Below are 22,056 nucleotides of genomic sequence, written 5' to 3'. Positions count from 1 at the left end.
ATCTAGCATCTGTATATCTTTTATCTACAGCATACTACATCAACTAGAGTCTTGATTCTGTTGCAATCATCTTTTCCATGTATACTGCTCCATTGGCCTGTTGGAAAAGAATATATTGTACAGTAGAATAGAAAAAAGGCCTTCAATTCGTAAAATTTTGATAGTTTATGTGCTGTCAGAAATCCTCTTTGCCAACTGATTAATTAGAGGACTTCCACCTGAATACCTTTATAACTGCTTTCATAAATAGATCAGTGAAACCTTAGGTTGAACAGGCTTATGGAAATTGATAAAGCGTTAAGGTTTTAAGGTACTATTTCTCATATAATCGCATAAAGTCTTAATACAGTGATCAAAGCGAAAATTTTCATCGTTGATATCATAATCAATTGTTACAAAGAACTGCAGCCAATAACTTTACATACATAGAAGAAATGCTTTTGTAAATGAAATGGATAGAACTATAAAATGAGGAAAGCAAGTTCTAGATTCTATGCATCGGACCAAGTTATAATCAACTTGCCCAATTCATTTTCAGGAACTGCAACCATCTTTTTTGGACCTGAAGGCCTTCTTCTCCTTATTGATTTTGAATTCATCCTGACTCGTTTAATCCAATTCAATATTAGAAAGCCCCTTGCAACAGATTCTGCGACCTCAAAAACCTGCTTGTTACCTTCTCTGAAATCATCACTAAGCCTGCAGAAAATGGCAATTCATGATGCTGTGTATCTACAAAGTATAGCTGGATCAAACTGATAAAGTATGAGTTAGTGTAAAAATAGTCTAACAGATGCAACCACTGAAGGATATACAAGATTTGTATAGCTGAGCTCAACTAAATTGGTTCTGAAGCCTAGTTGACTGATTGATTGATTGATTGAATGATTGATCTTGGTCAAACTGTTGTAGGTTTAGATTAGCCACTGAACCAAGTCATGTTTTTCAGATTTCACTGACCATGTCTCTTTCATAGGCATGAAACTTATTCATATTTCAATGGCTTCAGAAGTTGATATGAAGAGAATAATTTCATTAACTGTAATTTCACAGCAATAACATGAGAATTAAGTAGTATTTTTGCCACATATTACACATAATCTGATTATATACACGATCCTCATATTCTTACAATACCATAGATACTATAACTTAATGCAACTAAGCATCAGACCATGTGATATCATAATCGCCCCAGTCACCTTCAGGTATACCCAAGGCTTCCCACACTGCTTTAGAGGCATCAACAATGTTATTCGGGCATGGAGGCTGATAGTCGTGCTCGTCGTCACATCCCATGGTAGAGTCACACTCATCTACCACTTTAGCCTTCACACTTTTGCCATTAGCACTTACGGTGATATAGTTAAGGCACCTGTCTCCTCCACTATACCATCCGGTTGAAAGGGCAACAACTGGAGTGTCATCAGAATGGTATTGATTATCACATTCTGATGGTCCACCACCATCTCCACCCTTTTGGAAGCTATTCAGAGTTAAAACAGCTTTTGTGTTTCCAGTCACTGGAGGCGAACATTTGTAAGTGGTGTACATCTTGCCTTGTTTGCAACAATCTGAGTCATTTTCCGGGTTACATTGTCCCGGAGGTGGCTTAGTGCCCCTGATTTTGCCACTCGGCTGACAAGACTGTAATCTTGAATCTGAGCAGTAAGTAAGAGTAGCAAAAACCAGCAGGAATAGAAGTGATGTTCCCCCGCTAGAGTTCTTCATGGTTTTTGTTCCTCTTCCTTTCTCTGGTATTGTATTCAAATGTTAGTTGTGTGAAGACTTATAATAATCTAACTGGTTTATATAGTGTTTTGTCCACACAAAATGCCAATATTCTGCTCAACGCATGAAAGGTTTCTTATGATTAAGTATGCACTTATGGAAATTAGCAGTCAAATGGTCTATTGGAGTTCTTATATATTTTTTCCAGTTATTAGGCTATAGTAAAATTGGACATATGTGATAATAATTTCTTTACTTTCCTCGACGGCCACAGCTTTTTTCTCTTCTTTTCTCTGGTATTGTATTCAAATGTTAGACATCTAAATTGGAGTTTTCAGTCTCTGCAACTTTACCTCCACGGCTTAAACCTAATCATGTTTCCTACTGTAGCAAGGCAATATTGTACCACAACATAACAGGACAAGAACTTGAGGATTATTTTGTTGTCTTAGATTCCTTAGTTGCTGAAAACGACATTGTATTTTTCTGCACAGTAATAGAATAACATGTCGTTTCATCTGGTGACTAAACATGGAAACCGGTATATGCATCTGTTTTTCATTTATGTTCTTATAACATAATAGGCTACAACCATTAGTATTGATCTTGTTACAAGTAAACATTTTTTTTTTGAGATGGTAACATATCATATTTTGCTGTGATATCAATTATACTACTACTGAAATCGTGGAGATCACGACGAAGTTAAACATGGTAGTGATGCATCAGTTACTGATATTTCTCATTGCATGCTGACCAATTTAGCTGTTGGAAAAGAAAATATAGTACAGTACAATAGAAAATAAGCCTTCAATTCATCAAATTTTCTCATCTCTGGGCTGTTTCAGTTTAAAATCCTTTTTTCCAGTTGGAATTGATGGACTTTCATCCTAAATACAGTACTTAATTTCACTGCTTTGGTAAATGGTCAAACACGAATGTTATCTCAGATGATATCAAAATCCAAGGAAAAGATGTTACTATCAACTGGACAGTATGCACTTCATAGTAAATAAACAGTACAAATTTGATATACAAACACTGCAGTTCTCAGCATCTTTGCCTAATCCATCTTACATTCCAAGAGTCTTGACAAAACTGCAAAATGTGCTGAGAATGCAACTAACTTGCTGCACAACATATACAAACAAATCAAACTTCAGACCATTCTTTGGTTTCCAAGTCTTATTTTTCAGGCCCCGAGCTCTGTTCAACTCCATGGCTGGAAGGCAAAATTTTCCTTGAGGACAATGACTACAATCAGATTTCAGAAAATATCACAGAAAACTTTCGACATAACACCAGCAACCTATAGCATACTATCAGTCTTAGCTGGAAGTCGGCGAAAGAAATTTAGGGGTGCTGATGGCAATTTGTGACGGAACCTGGGATGCCTCATCGCGTAAAAGCCAGACAGGACACCAAACACTTGAAAAGGTGTAGCATACAACACAATGGCAGCAAGCAGGCAGAATATAATGAATAGTATGGTGGCACGTGGGTCTCGCCAACTCAGCAGTGCCTGGATTCGCTCCCCTTGCGTGGCCACATCTCCTACTACTGTTTGAATTCGACCAGCCAAACTTCTCAGACGATCATACCTCATCCTAACAAGTTCTGAACTCCGTGACGTAGGGAATGTGTCAAATTCCTCATCAAGCTCATCAGGGTGAGTTGAAACAGCATGTGAAATTCTTGTGTCCATGTGAGGAGGGTACCTCGGCCGGTACTGATAGTTCCAAAGCCCTATTAGGCACATGTACAGAAAAATTGTTGGGAGAATTAATTCTGGGAAACAGACAAGCATAAGGAAGAGAACATGTACTAATGATGTCGTGATAGGATTCTTCCACATGCATACATCTCCGAACCATTTCCCAACAGAGAATAATCCATTAAAGACGGACATCAGCCTGAAAAAGTTTGCTTTGCTGCGCCTCATGCTCCAGAGGTGTGCATCTGCATCACTCATGTATTCAACAACTTCTTTCCTGAGAGGAGGTTCTGCACGGCTTAGCCGTGCAGCCACAATATTTACAGCTTGATATCGCAGCAGATCTTGCTGTGCTACAGACAATGGTTTCACATAATGCATTTTTGGTAAAAGGGGTCTAGAGTACAGAAACATCATGTTGACCATCGATGCACATGAAAATCGTATAGCAAGATGCAATTCTCCCATCTTCTTCACACCTGACGGGTGAAGGACAAGCAATGGATAAGAGTGCGTGTATACTCGACCAGTTTCAAGTGTTGACATCCGAATACGAACCTTCCCAATTTTCATGTCTCTTTTGCCATTTGAATCTTTTTCTCCAAGCTGTCCATTGTCAAAAACCCCAACTGTGAGAACAGTAGCTGGATCATAGACTTCCCAAGTGTATTGCTCATTAAACTTCGGGTTTAAGCTGTCAATAACTGTCCTGGTCCGCACCCACTTGTGACCATACTTTGCCACACAATATGTGTCTGTTGTACCCTTTCCATCTCTTGTTTTTGATGGGTGTAGTGCATCAATATTCAGGATACCTAATTCTAATATACCAATTGATGGCTTCCAAAGCTGCTTTGCTGTCGGTCGAAGATCACTACTATAATGAGTTGACTCATCAAGTACATGGTATCCTCCATCTAGTGATACACGAAGATTGATCCTACTGGAAAACTTGTCTTTCCTCTTTGGCTCTTCGATCTCAACTGAACCGGGATCTTGGAGGTTATACCATCTTGATCGAACAAATCGATCATCTGCACGCCTTTCAACAGTGTTTAATGGGATAATGACCACTCCCAGGGCCTCACATTTGTTGGAAGCAACACGATCCTCAACTGACAGAATCAGATGTTCATCAAATGGTTCAGCAGCAACGAACATCAGATCCTCATTCCACAGAGCATTCATTGTTTGAGTTCTAATTGGTTTTGTCTTCAGCACCTGGTTACCAATATGAGCCTTCACATAGACATCAGGAAAACGATTTTTCTCTGACACAACTAAGTCCTGTGCTTCAATAACATTGACACGAACATACCACAGCCTAGGAGAATGATACACTTTTCCGCGGATTTGTGAGGAGGGCACTGACATATCTATTGGACTAGCTACATCTGTATGGAAAGCATCAGGGAATGCTTCGTCAGCTTGTGTACCAATCCACACAGCAAGCATCAGTTCCCCCTTCTTTTTCTCGCCTTTCTTGTTTTCCAGGCGATACCACTCTGGAGCCAATGGACTATCGGGAGGAACTCGGGTTGGAACTTCATGCAGATCAACTCGAACAATCCCAACAAAGTCATCTTTTACCATATCCTTATCCTTAACCACAACATCCAGAACAGAAGACTGCATTCTTTCTTTAGCAAAAGCAAAAACTGTATTCCATTCTGGATCTTGATTCTTCTCGAAGTGCTGTGTGACTCCTTTGTAGTTCCCAACTCTTACTTCAACATAAGGGTCAAGACTTCCCGTGATATCTTTAGAAGGCAGATCTCGTGCTTTCACAACTCTTACAAACAAGAACTGCATAGGCTCAACAAGGTCATATGTGCTGGATGGCCTGCCACCTCGAATAACTCGGCCCCCAACTATACGCCCTCCTCCAAGGACAGGGCTTGTCTCTTTCAGTGAATATTCAACTGGCTGTGAAGATGAACCCGAGTACATCCGCACTACTTTCGGCCCCTGAGAGGTAGATTTCATCTGATCAGACCCAAATCTTGTTGATTGATGGGAACCTGAAAAGGAAGAATACGGCTCCTGTTGCTGGTGCTTTGAGTTTGGCAGGTGGTGGAATGTGCGTCTAGCCTCTTTTCTACCATTAGCAACGGGTTCAGGTGTGAATTCTGGAATTTGTTGTCTAGATTCATCACTTAGGCTTGAAAGGGAACTGATATGTGTTGAAGAATCCATTGCAGGGAACACGTTTGATACCCTAACTGATGGATCATCAGTTATAAAGACTTTCAGGCTAAGCTCTCCCCTAGCACGGGAGAGCAAGCCTGCCCTTTCCAAAGGGTAATGCAAAAGAACAGCATCAGAGTATGGAACAAAGGACGATCCATTGATCTTAACCTTCCCAAGAGATGATTTAGAATTGCTTGCTTTGTTATTGTTGTAAACAAGAGCTTCAAGTACGAGGCTGGACAAGTCATTAGGATCAGAAATGTTGAAATAGAAAGTTTCATTCCAATAAGGGTCCAGATCGTTTTCTTTGATTGTGGTGCGAAACTTTTGGCCATCAAAGTGAAGCTCTACAAAGGGACTAGATGAGCCCTTCCCATCTTTAGACAGGAGATTGTGGGCACTAACAACTTCAATCCCAAGCTTGAGGTTACTCATGGAGTATGATCACGATAGTTCTGAATCAATTCAAGGGGCAGATCGATCAAATCCAATCAAGCAGGAGAAAACTGCAAAACAACATTAATATAATCATAAGGGAATATTCTCGCAATGGAACACTATAAAGCCAACTTAGAAACTATTCTACATGAATAATTAAATGTAGCAGCAAAATAGAAAAGCAAATGCAGCAGCGGCCAAATTACTAATGAATTTCTTAGGATAAGAGACCTGACACTACTGCTAGGTAATATCTGAGAAAAAACCCCAGTGAAGTCCACAAACATTTTACAAGGTATCTTTACCTGGTGACCAAATAACATACAACAACAACACAGTATAATCCCACAAGTGGGATAGAGAGGCTGTTTCCGATAGACGCTCGGCATCCCTCCCTCCAAGAACTCCCCATCTTGCTCTTGGGGTGAACCCAAGACTAGAGCAACCCACTCTTGTTTCAAATAACACAAAAAGACAAAAATAAAACCTCTATGAATGACATAATCATCGTAAGGACATCGGACCAATATAAAAAAACATTATTTATCAGCCAATCATTTCAAGTTTTAACCCACCAGAGAGGTCTCAAGGCAGGGCACACTACTTAAGAGACATTATACTCTGACTCGACAGAAAAGTAACCATATAGTATATAAAGAAGGAGACTGTCCAGAGGTAGTGTTTGTAAAGTAGCTAAGGCAGGGCAGTTGTCAAAAGGGAGAATTTTTGATTCTGGAGAAACAACATATACTTATAAAAAACCAGTAATAGTACAAGTGTTCATAGAAAGAAGAGATGGTTGGCGTCTACCCCTACAGTGACATATCCGGATAACAATACAACGAGCTAAAAGTAGTCAAGAAGTTCACCTTTTGATTCTTTATCTTCTTTTAACATTCAAATTGTAATAGTAGAAGGAGAGGACTTATGAGTCAAAGCAAGAAAATCAACCATCTTTGTAGTTGAAAACTGGACAACGTAATCTCTAATAAGGATATAACTAATCAAGCTAGCTTAACAATAACAAAAGACACCTTTTCTGAAGAAGTCACAGAATATCCTTAAAGTTCTCTTATCAATCTCCAGCTCAAGATAAAGAGACAAGAAGAATCTGAATAAACCATCTTTGAAACTTTTTACCTTTTCTTTCACATATCATTTTTAGGTAAAGGATTTATTTAATTCTTTATTGACGTGACCCCACCTATAAACTAAGGGCCAAAAACTAATGATCCTTCAGAAACTATTATACTTGCAAATCGTGGCAGCCATCAAAGTTGACCTAAAAACTACTAATTTCTGGAAAAAAAAAAAAATCACTAAAAAGCAAAAAATATAAAAACAATAACTCAATTTACATTAAAAAAAAGTATACAGCCTAGCTGATACCCTTTTAGACACCAAACATTAATTAAAAACAAGAAACAAACCTTTTTTTGTGAAAAAAAAAAAAAGTTGAACTCAAACCTCAAAAGCAACAAGACCATAATCCAATTGATTTTCCACTGTTTTAAACAATTATCAACAAGATAATCTAACCAAGAAGAAAACAAAAAGAAAGTACTGTAACAATTACTAGCACAACTGCTCAAAACCAAACAGATATGAAATAGACACAGAGAAACAGAGAAAGATAAATCAAACATTAGATAACACAAGATTCTAGCAGGATAAATGAATAAAAGGAAAACAAAGGGAGACTTTAAAAAATAAAAACTGCACCTTTTTCCTGGTCAACTGAATCTTGTTCTGAATATCTATATTGGTCCAAAAGAATTTTGATTCTCGGCTTCAAAAACACACCTTTATTTGTATTATCAAAAAAAAAAAAAGGGAGGAGGAAAAGGAAGAGAAGAAGAAAATGAAGAGAATGGTTGAAGATGGTACAAGGAAAGAGAGAAAGGAAGAGACAAAGATATATTCAGAGTCGTGGAAAACGAGATAATATTATTGAATTTAGGTCAGAAAATTAAAAAAAAAAAAATGTGTACCTGCCACTGGTTACAGGTTACATGTACACCAGCAAAAAGAAGAAAAAGATTGAATAATAGAAGTTGTAGTACAAAAGACCTTTTAACAGTATGACATAAAAAGACAAGTAGAAGATGACTAAGCACATAAATGGTCTACCAGTTCTCTATTGGTCCATATGAATATATGATATCAGTTTCTTTCGTCACTATTACCTTTTTTTTCTTTTCCTTTTCTCATTTAATTTTTCTTTTATTCTTGTTAGGAAGTTTACATCAATGCGGTAAGAAAGAAAAGGGACATTTTTCCATTGAAACACCGACCACTATCTATAACATCCTTATCTATACTGTGTGTTTGTATAAACGTAAATTAATTTATTATGATACAATATAAATTGAGATAAAAAAAATATACTTATTAATTAGTAATGGTAAATTATGAAATTGTATGTAATAACATGTATTCACCAGTTGATATAATTATTAAGTGCAAATAAATATTTTTAACTACTATAATCAATGATTACCTCTTCATGTCCCTTATGATCCACTTCACAGAGGTTAACACTTCACTTCTCGGGTTTTTACTCGGAGGCGGAGCCAGGATTTAAAATTTATGGGTTCAGTATTCTAATTCTGTTAAGTTACTGGGTTCAAAATTAATAATTTGTACATAATTCAATAATATTTTAAGACAAATACAAAGTTTAGACAAAAATTACTGAGTTCAGCCATACCCGTATGCGAAGAGCTAGCTCCGCCCCTGACCCACTTATAGTATTTCGCGGTAAAACGAGTAATCTTAGTCTTTTGTCTAGAGTCATTCTTTTTTTCCACTCAAACGGAAGATTTCATTGATAAGTACGAAAATTACAGGGGTGATTGTTAGAGTTGCTACTACTAGTTACATAAAAACTACATGCAGACCATAAACATAACAGAAAACATAGTCTTTGACCCTTCATTATAAACTTATAAAGTCACGAAAATGTGACTAAGATGTGCAAATGAGTTCAGAAAATAGCCTGCACTTAGTTCTAACCAAGAGTTCTTTCTATTTTTCTTTTTAAATAATGAGATATCATAGCAACAAGAACGGCCGCAATCTTATTTCTTTTTAGGTCACGTCGTTCCTGTCATAAGTATAATCTATATATTATTAAAAGGAGCGGACAAAGCCCCCTCTTTAAGCTAAGTGACAGCCTAAAAAAAAGCCACATGGCATAATTAGTTATTTAGTTAATAATAAGTTATTATTTTTGAATTTAAATATCTATAAAAACGAAAATAATAAAAAATAAGAAACTACCATCTATATATATATATATATATATATATATATATATATATATATATATACACACACACACACACACACTTTATTTGAATTAATAAATATAAATATCTTATAATTAGTTATAATAAAAAAACAAAAAATATAAATATATATAAAAATAACTACCAATTCAAATTGGGTGGGAGTAGTTTCAAGTTGGAGTTTTAAAATTATTTAAAAAAATAATAATTAACTATAATAAAAAAACGAAAAAAGTGTATTTACTCATTAAAATTCAAACAATATTATTGAGAAAAATATAATAAAATTTGAAATAAAAAAATATTTTCAAGAGTAATAAAATATATATTTTCTATTATAAATATTGGACAATATAATAAACAGAAATACATAGCAAAAAAGTTATTTGATGACTATATAAGTCCTTTTAATTTAATAGAGATTTCTTTCATTAAAATTCAGACAATATCTATTCTATTTATATAGAATAGGAGAAGCAAAGTATTGTGATAATTCCAAATGTAACATCAAAAACTTAACAAAGTGACAAATTTTAGAATAAAGCTCCAACAAATTTGGAGATTCAAAAATTATTTACAAAAAAAATGATAAAAAATATACAACGAAATTAACTACCTAAAATAACTTTTCAAACATGGGTGATATAATAAAGATAAATATATTTTTTTCAAAAAGTTATTCGGTGACTACATAAGTCCCTTTAATTTAATCGAGAATTTGTTCATTAAAATTCAGACAATATTATTGAGAACAATAGAACAAACTTTAAAATAAAAAATATTTCAAGAGTAATAAAATTATATTACAAAAACAAAGTAGCAGAGAAAAATATTAAATAAAGTAATATGCTAATAAAAATTTCTATTAACAATGTAATAATACTAAATATTGGATGATATAATAAAAACAAATACCAAATAAAAAAGTTATTTGCTGCCTGTATAAATCCCTTTAGTTTAATCGAGATTTTATTCATTAAAATTTAGATAATATTATTAAGAACAACAAAATAAAATTCAAAATAAAAAATATTTCAACAGTAATAAATTATATATCTTCTCTTATATTAAAAAAAGAAAGTGAGCAGACAAAAATAGTAAACAAAGTAATATACTAATAAAAATGTCTATTAAGAACGTAATCATACTAAACAACGGATAATGTAATAAAGAAAAATATAGAACAAAAAAGTTATTCACTGACTACGTAAGTATCTTTAATTTAACTGAGTTTATTGGGTATATCGTATTGACAAATAAGATGACAATTTAAATTTATTAAAGCAATACAGTCTAATAGGATCAAACAAGCCTGATCATAATTTAATTTAATTAATTTTTTTTAATATTTACCGCACATCGCGCGGGTACGACTAGTATTTACTAATTAATATGAGTCATTGCAAATAATATTAGATATTTTAGTGCAAACGCTATCATTTGAGATAAGGTTTACCTTTTTGAAGAAAAAAATATTAGAGGAGGAAGAGAGCTAAAAAGACCACCAAATTCAACTTGTGACACTACGATTTAAATTGTGGAGCTTGATCACCAACAAGATTACAAATTAAGCTTTAAACCATCTTGATTTTTGCTATTATTTTTAAACCCTCAATTATCAAGCTTCAAATTGAAGGGCAATATTATATTAAATACAAACTGCAATTAATAGTTTATAAGAAAGATGGTTTTAGAAGATAAAATAAAACACACTTGGTAAAATAAACAAGCAAGCAGTTCACCTACCCATACTTCATAATTTTCTGGTGGACTTGATTTAATTTCTTAAATAAAAGCATTGACTTTGACCGAGTGCAACGCATGCTACTCTTAGGCCCCGTTTGTCCATAAATTTTTTTTCAAAATTTTTTTTTTCAAAAATGTATTTGTCCATGAAAGTTTGCAAATTTTTCGAAAATGAGTTTTTCAAAAACCAAAACTTTTCCCGCACTCACAAAACTTCAATATTTTTTCGAGTAAAATGCATATCAAAACATAATTTCAAATTCAAAGACCTCAACTTAACTCCAAATACCATTTTTTTCAAAATTATAGTACTTTTTATGTCCAAACACCTTCTTAGTAAACAATAATCTGAAGAAGGAAATACCTAGAGAGTTATTTTCAGCATGCTCAAAGTAGTCGTCAATTCTAGTTAGCATTACCATTTCTATTTACTAAAATTATGGTTTTCCACAAATAAATTCAACCACTGGTCCCTAATAATTGACAACTTTAATTTGACGTTTTGGTTTGATTTTTCAAAATCGCTCTTACCATTAATAATGAAGTACAATTACTCAAAAAAGCAGGCCATTGTACTTGCTTTTTTGGAATTGTTTACACAAATCACTCCTTCAGATAAAAGTGTTACTCCCTCCGGTTAAAATAAGTGATATTTTTTAGATGTTTTCATACATATAAAGAAATTCACCTTTTAATATAAATTGCAATGAAATTGCCCATATTAATGTTTACTATCCTTCACATAAACACTTATAACACATATTCCAACACTATTTACTGCAAGGGCAATGTAGGAAAAACATAATTAATTCATTCTTGAAATCTGAAAAAAATCACTTATTTTGGACCACAAAAAAGGCCAAAAAATCACTTATTTTGAACCGAAGGGAGTATGTGTTATGTTTAATTAATCATAGTGTTATGTTACTCAAATTTATTACCAACACATAGAAGTGTTAAGTTTAATTAATTTTTAGAGTACAAGAGTCAAGACATTTAAGTTTCTTGTGAATTCAAATTTGATTTCTCATAACTTTAAGCCAAAAGTTAATAATTTTAGCAAGCACAAAACGACCTATATTTAATACTCCCTCCGTTAACTTTTAGTTGTCCACTTTGGACTTTTCACAAATATCTTTGGTAAATTTTATAAAGGATCATGTAACAATGATTTTTTTTCACCAAAGTCATATAGCTTTATTTTCTCACCCAAAAATCATAAATTTTTTACTGATTAACATAAAAATCATAATGATCGAAAAATACAATTTTCAGTAGTATTTTCTTATTTCGTGATTTTAGATTTTATTTTCAGTCTAATAAATAATAATTCAATTAAAATAAGAATGATCCAGCCCGACCCACCGACGCTATATATTATATTAATATATATATATATATATATATATATATATATATATATATATATATATATATATATATATATGTATATGTATATATTAAAATAATAGTAAAAGTGAATCCTTCAAAACACGATACTTCTATCTTTTATTTTCCTTTTCAAAATTTTTATTCAAATTAATAGCATTTTGTTTCAAGTGCTCTCTAATTATACCTTTTCTTTGTTGTTGTGAAAATCTCATGCATTCCGAACTAAATTTTTTGGGAGGAAGGATTCACTATTAATATTAATTTAATTTAATTTATATATATGGGTATTGGATCGATTGAGTTGGGTATTCCTATTTTAAGAGAAAAATATAAACTTGACTAGTCGGCCGAAACTAATTGCATTCGCTATATATATATTATATTATATATTATATTATATATAATATATATATAATGCATGAGATTCTCACAATAACAAAGAAAATGTATAATTAGAGAGAACTTGAAACAAAAATGCTATCAATTTGAATAGAAATCGGCTATTATTTTTGGGAGCGGCTAAAAAAAAAAATTTCTCTTATTTTAGTTGGGTTACTATTTATTAGACTGAATATGAAAAAAAAATGCGGAATAAGAAAATACTACAAGAAATTTATCTTTTTTGGTCACCACGATTTTTGTGAGTTAGTGAAAGTTGTATGATTTTTATGTGAGAAAAAACAAAATTATATGACTTTGGTGAAAAAAGGAATAATTATATGACCATTTGTGAAATTTAACCATAAAATGCTTTACAATCATAGTTAAAAACGGTGAATTATTACATAATATTAGCGTCACCTGTTTAAACAAAAGGAGTCTTCTAAAACTTAACAAAACAAATTACCTTAAAAGGGTACCAACGTTGTTAGAAGTCGCTCTTCCCCAAAAGGGTCGGTCCATTTGACAACTGAACGCGGAATATGGCTTTAGTTTTAAGGAATTTCTTTTTTTTTTTTGTTTAAGGAATATTCATTTAAAACATACAGAACAAATGCTGCACTTTCACATATGTGTATTGGGAAAAATTGAGTTCGTGTATGGAACTAAATATGAGGTGATATATCATGACACGTGGACTAGTAGAAGAGCGACTGATTGGCAAAGAAAAAAGGCACGAGCTTCAACAGGCACGGGCAGAGGAAGAATAAAAGCTCGTACCTATTGATATTCAGCAGTTATATCAGAAGAATGAACTTTTATAGTAAAAGTTGTACATATACGTATTATTGGTAATTAATAGGCATTAATTACGGAAAGCGTTATGGAATTTGTAGAAAATCAGTTATGATTAACAATTATAACGTTACATAATGCCATTAATTGTCATAAAGACTCTATTACTTCGAGGTAGCTATAAAAGGGAGAAAATTGAACATTTGTAAGGACACGAAAAATACTATTGCAATATACAGATTTATTTTGCTTTCTTCTGCTTATCAAAGTCAATTCCTTTTATTCATTATATATTTGATTATCAGTAACCCGAATTCTTCTAAAACAAAGCTTTGACCGAAATCCCAAATTTTGGTTAAACAAATTGGTTCCGTTACCGGGAATCTGATAATCTAATCCTTCCTACATCAATTTTTTTATTCAATCAATCATGTCAAATGTCAACGACAACAACAACCAACGAGACCGTCAACTCCAGGAGAATTTGCAAAATGATGGAACCCCTGCCCCTTCTCCACAAAGTTCTCCTCGACAATCTCGAGAAGGAACTCCTGATGGATCTCAATCAAATGCAAATAATCAATTGGATAACGATGAGGCAATCAATGAAGCTTTGCAAAAGTTAATCGCCCAACAAGTCAGCAAAGCTCTTGAGGCTTTTGCTAGCCAATTGCCGGTCGCACCACCAACACCAACTCCGAATAATAATACCTTGGAAAACCCATGTTCTGGGCTCGTTAATTCAGGCAGTGGTGAAATTCCCAGCGAATCTCGCGATGGCGAACTAGGTAACCTAGTTAATTCTGATTTATAAAATTTAGTATTAACCTTGCAGAAACAGCTTAAGGAGCAGAGCAATCGCATAGAGCAAATACCTGGAGTACCGCCTGTAATCAAGGGAATAGATATGGATCAATATTCGCAACAACCTTGGAAACCCAGTGCTGCTCCTCTACCGATTCCGAAGAAATTCAAGATGCCCGACATACCAAAATACGATGGCGCAACTGATCCACGAGACCACGTGACTGCATTCACTACTGGCGTAAAGGGTTTAACTAAACAAGAAATTGAATCAGTGCTGGTCAAAAAATTTGGTGAAAAACTTACTAAGGGAGCATTAACCTGGTACTCACTTTTGCCCGAAAATTCTATAAATTCCTTTGCTGAACTTGCAGATTCATTTATTAAAGTACACTCGGGAGCTCAAAAGTCGAAAAGAGAATGGAGGATATTTTCAAAATAAAGCAAGGAGATTCGGAGCTGCTCAGAGAATTCGTAGACAGGTTTCAGCGTAAACGGATGACGTTGCCATGCGTACCTGATAACTGGGCAGCAATGGCATTTACCAGCAATCTAAATGAGAAGAGTTCGGAGGCTACGAGACGACTCAAGGAAAGCCTGCGAGAATTTCCAGCAACAACCTGGAATGACGTTTACCACAGATACAACACAAAGATGCGAATTGAAGAAAATACTATTACCCAGTTTCAAAAAGAAGAGAGGGTAAGTTCAAGGCATGCTGAAACTGAAAAAAGGTCCGGTAAAAACAGGTACGAACCTTATATGGGACCAGCGGGACGAGATTCACAATCGAAACAGGATAATTCAAGGTATGATTGTGAGCACGTGATTTTTTCCCTATATGAATTACTCCCAGAAATTCAAAACAGAATAACTTTTTTCAGTGTTTGCAATTTTGTGGATTTTTTGTGACATTTTCTGTTAATTGTCTGCATTTTTGTTTGTGCATTTTAATTAGTAAAAAATACAAAAAATGTGTTGCATGTGCATTTAGGAGTTAATTTTTGCATTTTAAGAATTATTCAATTTAGTGGCTTTATAAAAAGGAAAATCATACAAAAATAGTTTAAATTGCACTGTTAATTCTAGCTTTGATTTTGAGTAGGTTTTCTGTTTATTTGTTTTCAATTAATTGTGTTAATTATCATGATAGGTTTAATTAGTTTTTTTTAATTAAGTTCTAGAAGTTAATTATGATTTTAATTAATTTTTGTAAAAAAAAAAAAAGAGAGGGAAAAGGGAATTTTGAATTGAATTATCTTGAAATAGAAAAGAAAAGAGTGGGTTTTGGGCTGTTCTCTAAATTCAAATCTCTAGGCCCAACGATTTTGTCCCTCAAATCCGTTTGTCATAGCCCGAACCCGTTCGCAAAACCCGATCCAGTCTCCCCAGGAACCAAAACGACGCCGTTTCAATTAAGCAAATCTTGGCCGTCGAGGTTTTCAGATCTAACAGCTACGAAGTAGGGTCCTCGTGATATAAGAGTGTCTGAAGGGCAACCCCCACCCCTTCATCTCTCATCGACCTCACCCATCCCAAACCCTAGAGATTAGTCGCCCTAATACCCTCCGTCAACCTCGCCGGCGGCGAGGATGCAAACCACTCTGATGAACCCCAAAATCACGCCACAGATGCTCCTCCTCCTCCCCTTTCCATATCTACCTTCCATTTCTTTCGAACATTACCCAAACTGTTCGAATCCTTGAAACCCTATTGCCCTCTCCGCCGCGCATGGCGGCGCCGCCCCCAATCCCAACCAAACTTACACCGTAGGTTCACCTCCACCCCCACATCACAAATCCACACCCCTGTTACTTCAAATGTTCCTTAAACTTCTCAAATATTGAATCTAAATTCGGAACCTGAGCGGGCATCGTTCTTCTCCAATTTCTTCACGAGTTTTAGGCTCAATTTCACCGTGGAATAAGGTTATTTGACTATTCCTGACTAAGAACAGTTGATTGATATTATCCCACGGTTGAAATTGAAAGGTCAACCGTGTTCGAGTCTTAATCAGTAAGTTTTCTTATTCTTGTTTTGTTTATTTCATTTTTTTTATATATATTTGAATTGTTCTTCCGTTTGAAATTAAACCCAGTTCTCCTCTTTAATTTGTTCTTCTCATTTTGACTGTTAGGTTTTACCTTTGTTCATACTACATGATTCTGTTTTCTTTTAGTTTTGTTTGTTTTCTTTTTCTGTTTGACTGATAAGTGATAATAGTAGCTTTTAATTCTTATTTCTAGTAGTTAATACAAGCTTTAAAATTAGAGTGTTGGATTTGCATTCCAATTTTGGGGTTTTGTTTGAATGTCGTTTGGTTGTTGCTGAATAATCCAAAGCCCTTGAAACTAGCCATGGTCAGTAGTGACCAAGTTGAAGGGGTTTGTTTGGACATGTAGGGGTAAAAACAGGGTAATAAAGGGGCATTCTGGGTAATTTGTTTAAGGAAATTTTTTGGTACTGAATTGAGAAGCCCCTAGAAGCTTCTAGGCCGGGGCTTGAATAGCAATTTTTAATTCTTGGTAACATTCCTTAGGTAACAAGTCATGAATTAAGGGACTAATTGGTTAAAAATAGAAATTAAAAAGGACTAAAGGTTAAAAACCTAAGGTCTGAAGTGGCCCTAGTAACTTGCCTATAAAGGCATTGTTACTTAGGGCTGAAGGCAGATTCTAAGCACTAAAAAACTCCTGAAAACTCCTGGCGGCCAAATCTCTAAAGAAATACTGTTCCATTGCCTTTGCTTGGTCCTGAAGCTTTCTTTACATCTGAAGCAATTTTTGTTCACTTAAGGTTAACAATGGATTGAATATTAGCTCTAAGGTTTGATTTAGAGGTGTTGGGTTTGCATTGGATTGAAATCGCTTTGGTTAAATTGGTGGAGCACTGTTTTGGGTTTTATTTCTTAAGAAACTGGTTTGTTGTGGGTATTGTTTGAGTGAGATTGCCTTCTTTCGGATTTTGGCACTCGTTTTGGCTAAGCTGTGTTGCTGCTGATTGTCATTTGCTGCTGCTGACTTCATCTTCTTCTTATTATGTTTTAACTTCCAGGTATTTTCCAATTTCAAAAGATGTGTGAAGAGTTTTGAATCAACAATTTTAACTGAACCGCTGAAGAAATGACATATTATTCACGTTCTTCTCATATTAGTCTACTGGTAGATATGTTAGTTTGAGTTTTAGGTTGTGCAGTAATAGTAGTTGAAATTTACATGAGCTGAACATTCTATTATTTGTACCTAATTGGACTGTATGGATTTTGTCCAGACTTGTATAACTGTGATGTTAGTTAGGGCATAATCAATGTTAATTGCTCATTATGCACATGTTAGAAGTGAAGCTTGGGATAATTAAATTGCTGTTAGCTTTCAGATTTAGCATGTTAAGGTTAGTTTCATGGGTATTAACAGTAGTATCATGAGTATTAACAGGATTAAATTCGATTAGCTGAACTGATTTCATCATATGGTTGATAATCACTTTAGTTAATCATGGCTCCCTATAATTGTTTGTGTTAATTCATAGCTTAACGACTTCACGTGAATAATTGTTTTAATCCTAGTTGATATGTGAAATTGTATCTCAATTCCTAGTCCATTGTTTCATGTACAGCAATTTGAATCATGACGATAGTTTATAGTTTGATAGCTCAATGGATTCCGTTGGGCCTAGTAAAGGCCTGGACTGTCTGGGCCATGGAAAAGTAATTTAACATGGCCCAACTGTGTAAAAACTGTCCAAAACTGGGCGCCAGGCACATTTCCCTTTTGATTCAATTAATCTGAGGCCTAGGCAATCTAGGTTATACTACAACTTCAACCTCTTCATGCTGGGCCCAATGTCAAAATCAGAAGCCCAAAGCTGGGCAAATTCTAATAGAAATAGCAGTATTTTCCTTCTTCCTGGACTAATTTTGAAACCCAAAAAATACTGAAAGTTTGAATTTGTGTTAAGTTTGCGAGATTAATTCTTGTAATACGGGTTTTGGGCCTTTCGAGCTAGGTAGCATATTTGAATTAGGAGGCTTTCCTCTTGTTCGAGTGTGGACCTGAGTTTGAAGCTCGAATCCCGCGAAAGGTTCTCTAATAATAGCAACTGATAAAATTGATTAATTAGGATTCTTTAGAGACAAAATTAGATAGAAAATTATAGCTTGCTCTAGGATGGCCTTTAAATAAAAATGAAACGAGCCTCGCCACACAAAACATATAAATCGCGGGGCCCTCATTAAATGCTTATATCAAAATACTTAGGATTCGGGACGTGCCATTTAGCAAATTTTCATGGCCTCCCGCAAAGTTAATAACACGTTAGTCGCTTTAGGCATGCTCTTTAATAATCTTACCTTCCTAAATTCGGGTGTGCATTTCATGCGACCCAAATCCAAATCCCAAAACGTTGAATAAAAATGTGTCGAGGATCCGGGTGCATTTCATGTGACGTGATCCAAAGATACGTTTTTAAACGACGTTCACTCTCTTAAATTTTTTTAATTAAAAGCGGTTAAATAATTCTAAAAATGCACATAGGTTTGAACATGTACTAAAATCAGATAATTAAGCCGAATATGACAGTTGAGCGACCGTGCTAGAACCACGGAACTCGGGAATGCCTAACACCTTCTCCCGGGTTAACAGAATTCCTTACCCGGATTTCTGGTTCGCGATTGTTAAACAGAGTCAAACCTTTTCCTCGATTCGGGATTCAAACCGGTGACTTGGGACACCATAAATCTCCCAAGTGGCGACTCTGAACTTCTTAATAAACGAATCCCGTTTCGATTGTCCTTTAATTGGAAAAACTCCTTTTATTATACCCTCTCCGGGGGTGTAGTAAGTGAAAAAGGAGGTGTGACAATGATCATAGGTCGAGAGACAGAGGGTCAGGTTCATCATCAAGGTTTAGGAAAGAACAAAACGCACGAGAGACGCGTGATGATGATAGAAGCTCTAGGGCGAAAATCGGCCGTTACAGTTTCAATGTAAGCACAACTGAATCGGTAGAAGTATTAAGAAGCATGGGTGATAAGGTGCGGTGGCCAAAAGAAATGAGATCAAATCCGAATAGGCGCAATCCTGATCACTAGTGTGAGTTTCACAACTATCATGATCATAAAATGGCAGATTGTAGATTGCTACAAGAAGAAGTAGACCATTTATTAAAGCAGGGATATCTTACTGAGTTGTTTAGCGAAAAAGGTAAACAAGCATATATGAAAAACAGGCAGGAACCTCTTAAACCTCCTTCACCAAAAAGGACCGTTAACGTTATAAGCGGGGGAGAAGAAATTAATGACGTGACGTACACGACAGCCAAGAAAGTTTCAAAAGTTTTAGTTACACACGGGAAGCGGGTCCGACATATTTTGGAGGAGGAGAGTATTACATTTGATGATGCAGATGCGGACGGCGTGTTAACTCCACACAACGATGCACTAGTAATATCTCTACTTGTACATGATACTAATGTGAAACGAGTTTTGATTGATCCAGGTAGTTCCGTGAACATCATTTTGCTAAGATTATTAAACGAGATGCAAGCCGAAGATAAGCTAGTACCTAAGGCACATACGTTATCTGGCTTCGAAAATTCAAGCGTCGTGACAAAAAGGGAGGTAGTACTTACAACATTTGCAGAGGGAGTTGTCAAAGATACGAAATTTCAGGTGGTGGAGATGGATATGGCTTATAACGAGATTCTCGGGAGACCATGGATTCACGAAATGGATGCTGTGCCATCTACCTTACATCAAGTCATTAAATTCCTATCACCATGGGGAATCCGTCAAATCCGTGGTGATCAACAGACGCCTGGGATCATCAATTCCGTAGCAGATTCAGAAAAATAGCAATTACAGAATCCAGTTGAGGATACTACGGCGCAAGCCTCAACTGAATATGGGCGAACAGATGTGGATTCAAGGCCCGACTGCATCCGAGAACCGGAAGAAAATGGAAACATCAAAACAACGATTGAGGAGTTGGAGGCTGTAGAACTATTCACACAAAAGCCTGAAAGGAAAGTTTATATTGGGGCTAACTTGAGCCACGAAATGAAAGGTAAGATAACTTAATTTTTGAAATCTAATGTAGATTGTTTTGCCTGGTCCCACTCTGACATGACAGGAATACCTCCGGAAGTAGCGACTCACAAGTTAAATGAAGATCCATCATATACACCTATCAAACAAAAGAAAAGAAAGCAGGGAGCGTTCAAAAATTAGGTGATTCATGATGAGATGCAGAAACTTTTAAAAATTGGGTCTATTCGCGAGGTAAAGTACCCTAATTGGTTAGCTAATACTGTAGTAGTACCAAAAAATAATGGTAAATGGCGAGTTTGTGTAGATTACATTGACCTCAACAAAGCTTGTCCAAAAGATTCTTTTCCATTACCACATATAGTTCAACTAATTGATGCTACTGCAGGGCATGAATTGTTAAGTTTTTTAGATGCATATTCAGGGTATAATCAAATCAAAATGGATCCTCTAGACGAGGAAAAAACTTCATTTATAATAGACAGGGGGACCTACTGTTATAAAGTAATGCCATTTGGCCTCAAGAACGCTAGTGCCACATACCAAAGGTTGGTGACCAAACTGTTCCAAGAACATTTAGGGAAAGCCATGGAAGTCTATATAGATGATATGTTGGTTAAATCCCAACAATCAAGGAATCATATACACCACCTGTCTGATATATTTTAGATTCTCCGTAAATTCAATATGAAGCTGAATCCCGAGAAATGTGCATTTGGCGTTTCATCAGGTAAGTTTTTAGGTTTTCTTGTTTCTAACCGTGACATTGAAGTAAATCCCGCACAGATTAAAGCTATTGAAGAAATTCCTGATATGCTTACAAGTAAGAAAGAGGTACAGAGACTGACGGGAAGAATAGCAGCCTTGGGAAGATTTATTTCCAAGTCATCAGAAAAATGCTTTAAGTTCTTTTCAGCTCTTAAAAAGCAAGATCGGTTCGAATGGTCTGAAGAATGTCAGCAAGCACTCAAAAGCTTGAAAGCATACTTGTCAAATCCACCGTTGCTCGCAAAACCAAAAGAGGGGGAAAGGTTGCTTATCTACCTTGCTGTTTCAGAAGTAGCGGTGAGTGCTGTTTTGGTTCGTGAAGACCAAGGTAAACAATCTCCTATTTACTATGTTAGCAAATTATACTAGATGCTGAGACACGGTATCCTCAACTAGAAAAGCTTACCCTTGCATTAATCATGGCATCTAGGAAGTTAAGGCCCTATTTTCAGTGTCATCCGATCTCTGTAGTAACTGCATATCCCCTACGTAATATACTACATAAACATGAGTTATCAGGTAGGTTAGCCAAGTGGGCCATAGAATTAAGTGAATATGACATCATATATCAACCTAGAACTGCAATAAAGTCACAGGTGTTAGCAGATTTTTTGGCCGATTTTAGCCAAGGGATGCGACCAGAAGCACAAAAAGAACTACAAGTATTCAATGGATCTAATCTAGAAACCTGGACCTTATTTACTGATGGCTCATCAAACGTGAAAGGAGCAGGTCTGGGAATTGTCTTAGTACCACCTACGGGT

General features: G+C 35.3%; 2 protein-coding genes across 3 annotated transcripts; both read right to left on the bottom strand.

The window, feature by feature from the left end:
• Nucleotides 1-1,161: 1,161 nt before the first annotated feature.
• Nucleotides 1,162-1,731, bottom strand: LOC109215986 (putative ripening-related protein 1). The gene has a single exon (XM_019380109.1). It carries the CDS (start codon nt 1,729-1,731, stop codon nt 1,162-1,164), a length of 570 nt encoding a protein of 189 aa, XP_019235654.1.
• An 805-nt stretch (nt 1,732-2,536) lies between these two features.
• LOC109215987 (FT-interacting protein 1-like) lies at nt 2,537-8,004 on the bottom strand. 2 transcript variants are annotated; one of them, XM_019380110.1, is made up of 2 exons: nt 7,796-8,004; nt 2,537-6,141 (listed from the first exon to the last, which is right to left on the bottom strand). In XM_019380110.1, exon 2 carries the CDS (start codon nt 6,068-6,070, stop codon nt 3,041-3,043), a length of 3,030 nt encoding a protein of 1,009 aa, XP_019235655.1. In that variant the 5' UTR covers nt 6,071-6,141; nt 7,796-8,004; the 3' UTR covers nt 2,537-3,040. The 2 variants fall into 2 exon arrangements, with proteins under 2 accessions (XP_019235655.1, XP_019235656.1); XM_019380111.1 differs by lacking the exon at nt 7,796-8,004 and adding an exon at nt 6,379-6,684.
• Between the last annotated feature and the right edge of the window lie 14,052 nt (nt 8,005-22,056).

This window comes from Nicotiana attenuata, unplaced genomic scaffold (assembly GCF_001879085.1).
Source record: "Nicotiana attenuata strain UT unplaced genomic scaffold, NIATTr2, whole genome shotgun sequence".
Lineage (NCBI taxonomy): Eukaryota > Viridiplantae > Streptophyta > Magnoliopsida > Solanales > Solanaceae > Nicotiana > Nicotiana attenuata.
The sequence above is the reverse complement of the archived record's forward strand: the minus strand, read 5'-3'. Positions and strand labels throughout refer to the sequence as shown.

What these genes read in the sequence shown, in the direction of transcription:
- LOC109215986 (XM_019380109.1), bottom strand. Translation starts at nt 1,731, where the DNA reads ATGAAGAACTCTAGCGGGGGAACATCACTTCTATTCCTGCTGGTTTTT.
- LOC109215987 (XM_019380110.1), bottom strand. Translation starts at nt 6,070, where the DNA reads ATGAGTAACCTCAAGCTTGGGATTGAAGTTGTTAGTGCCCACAATCTC.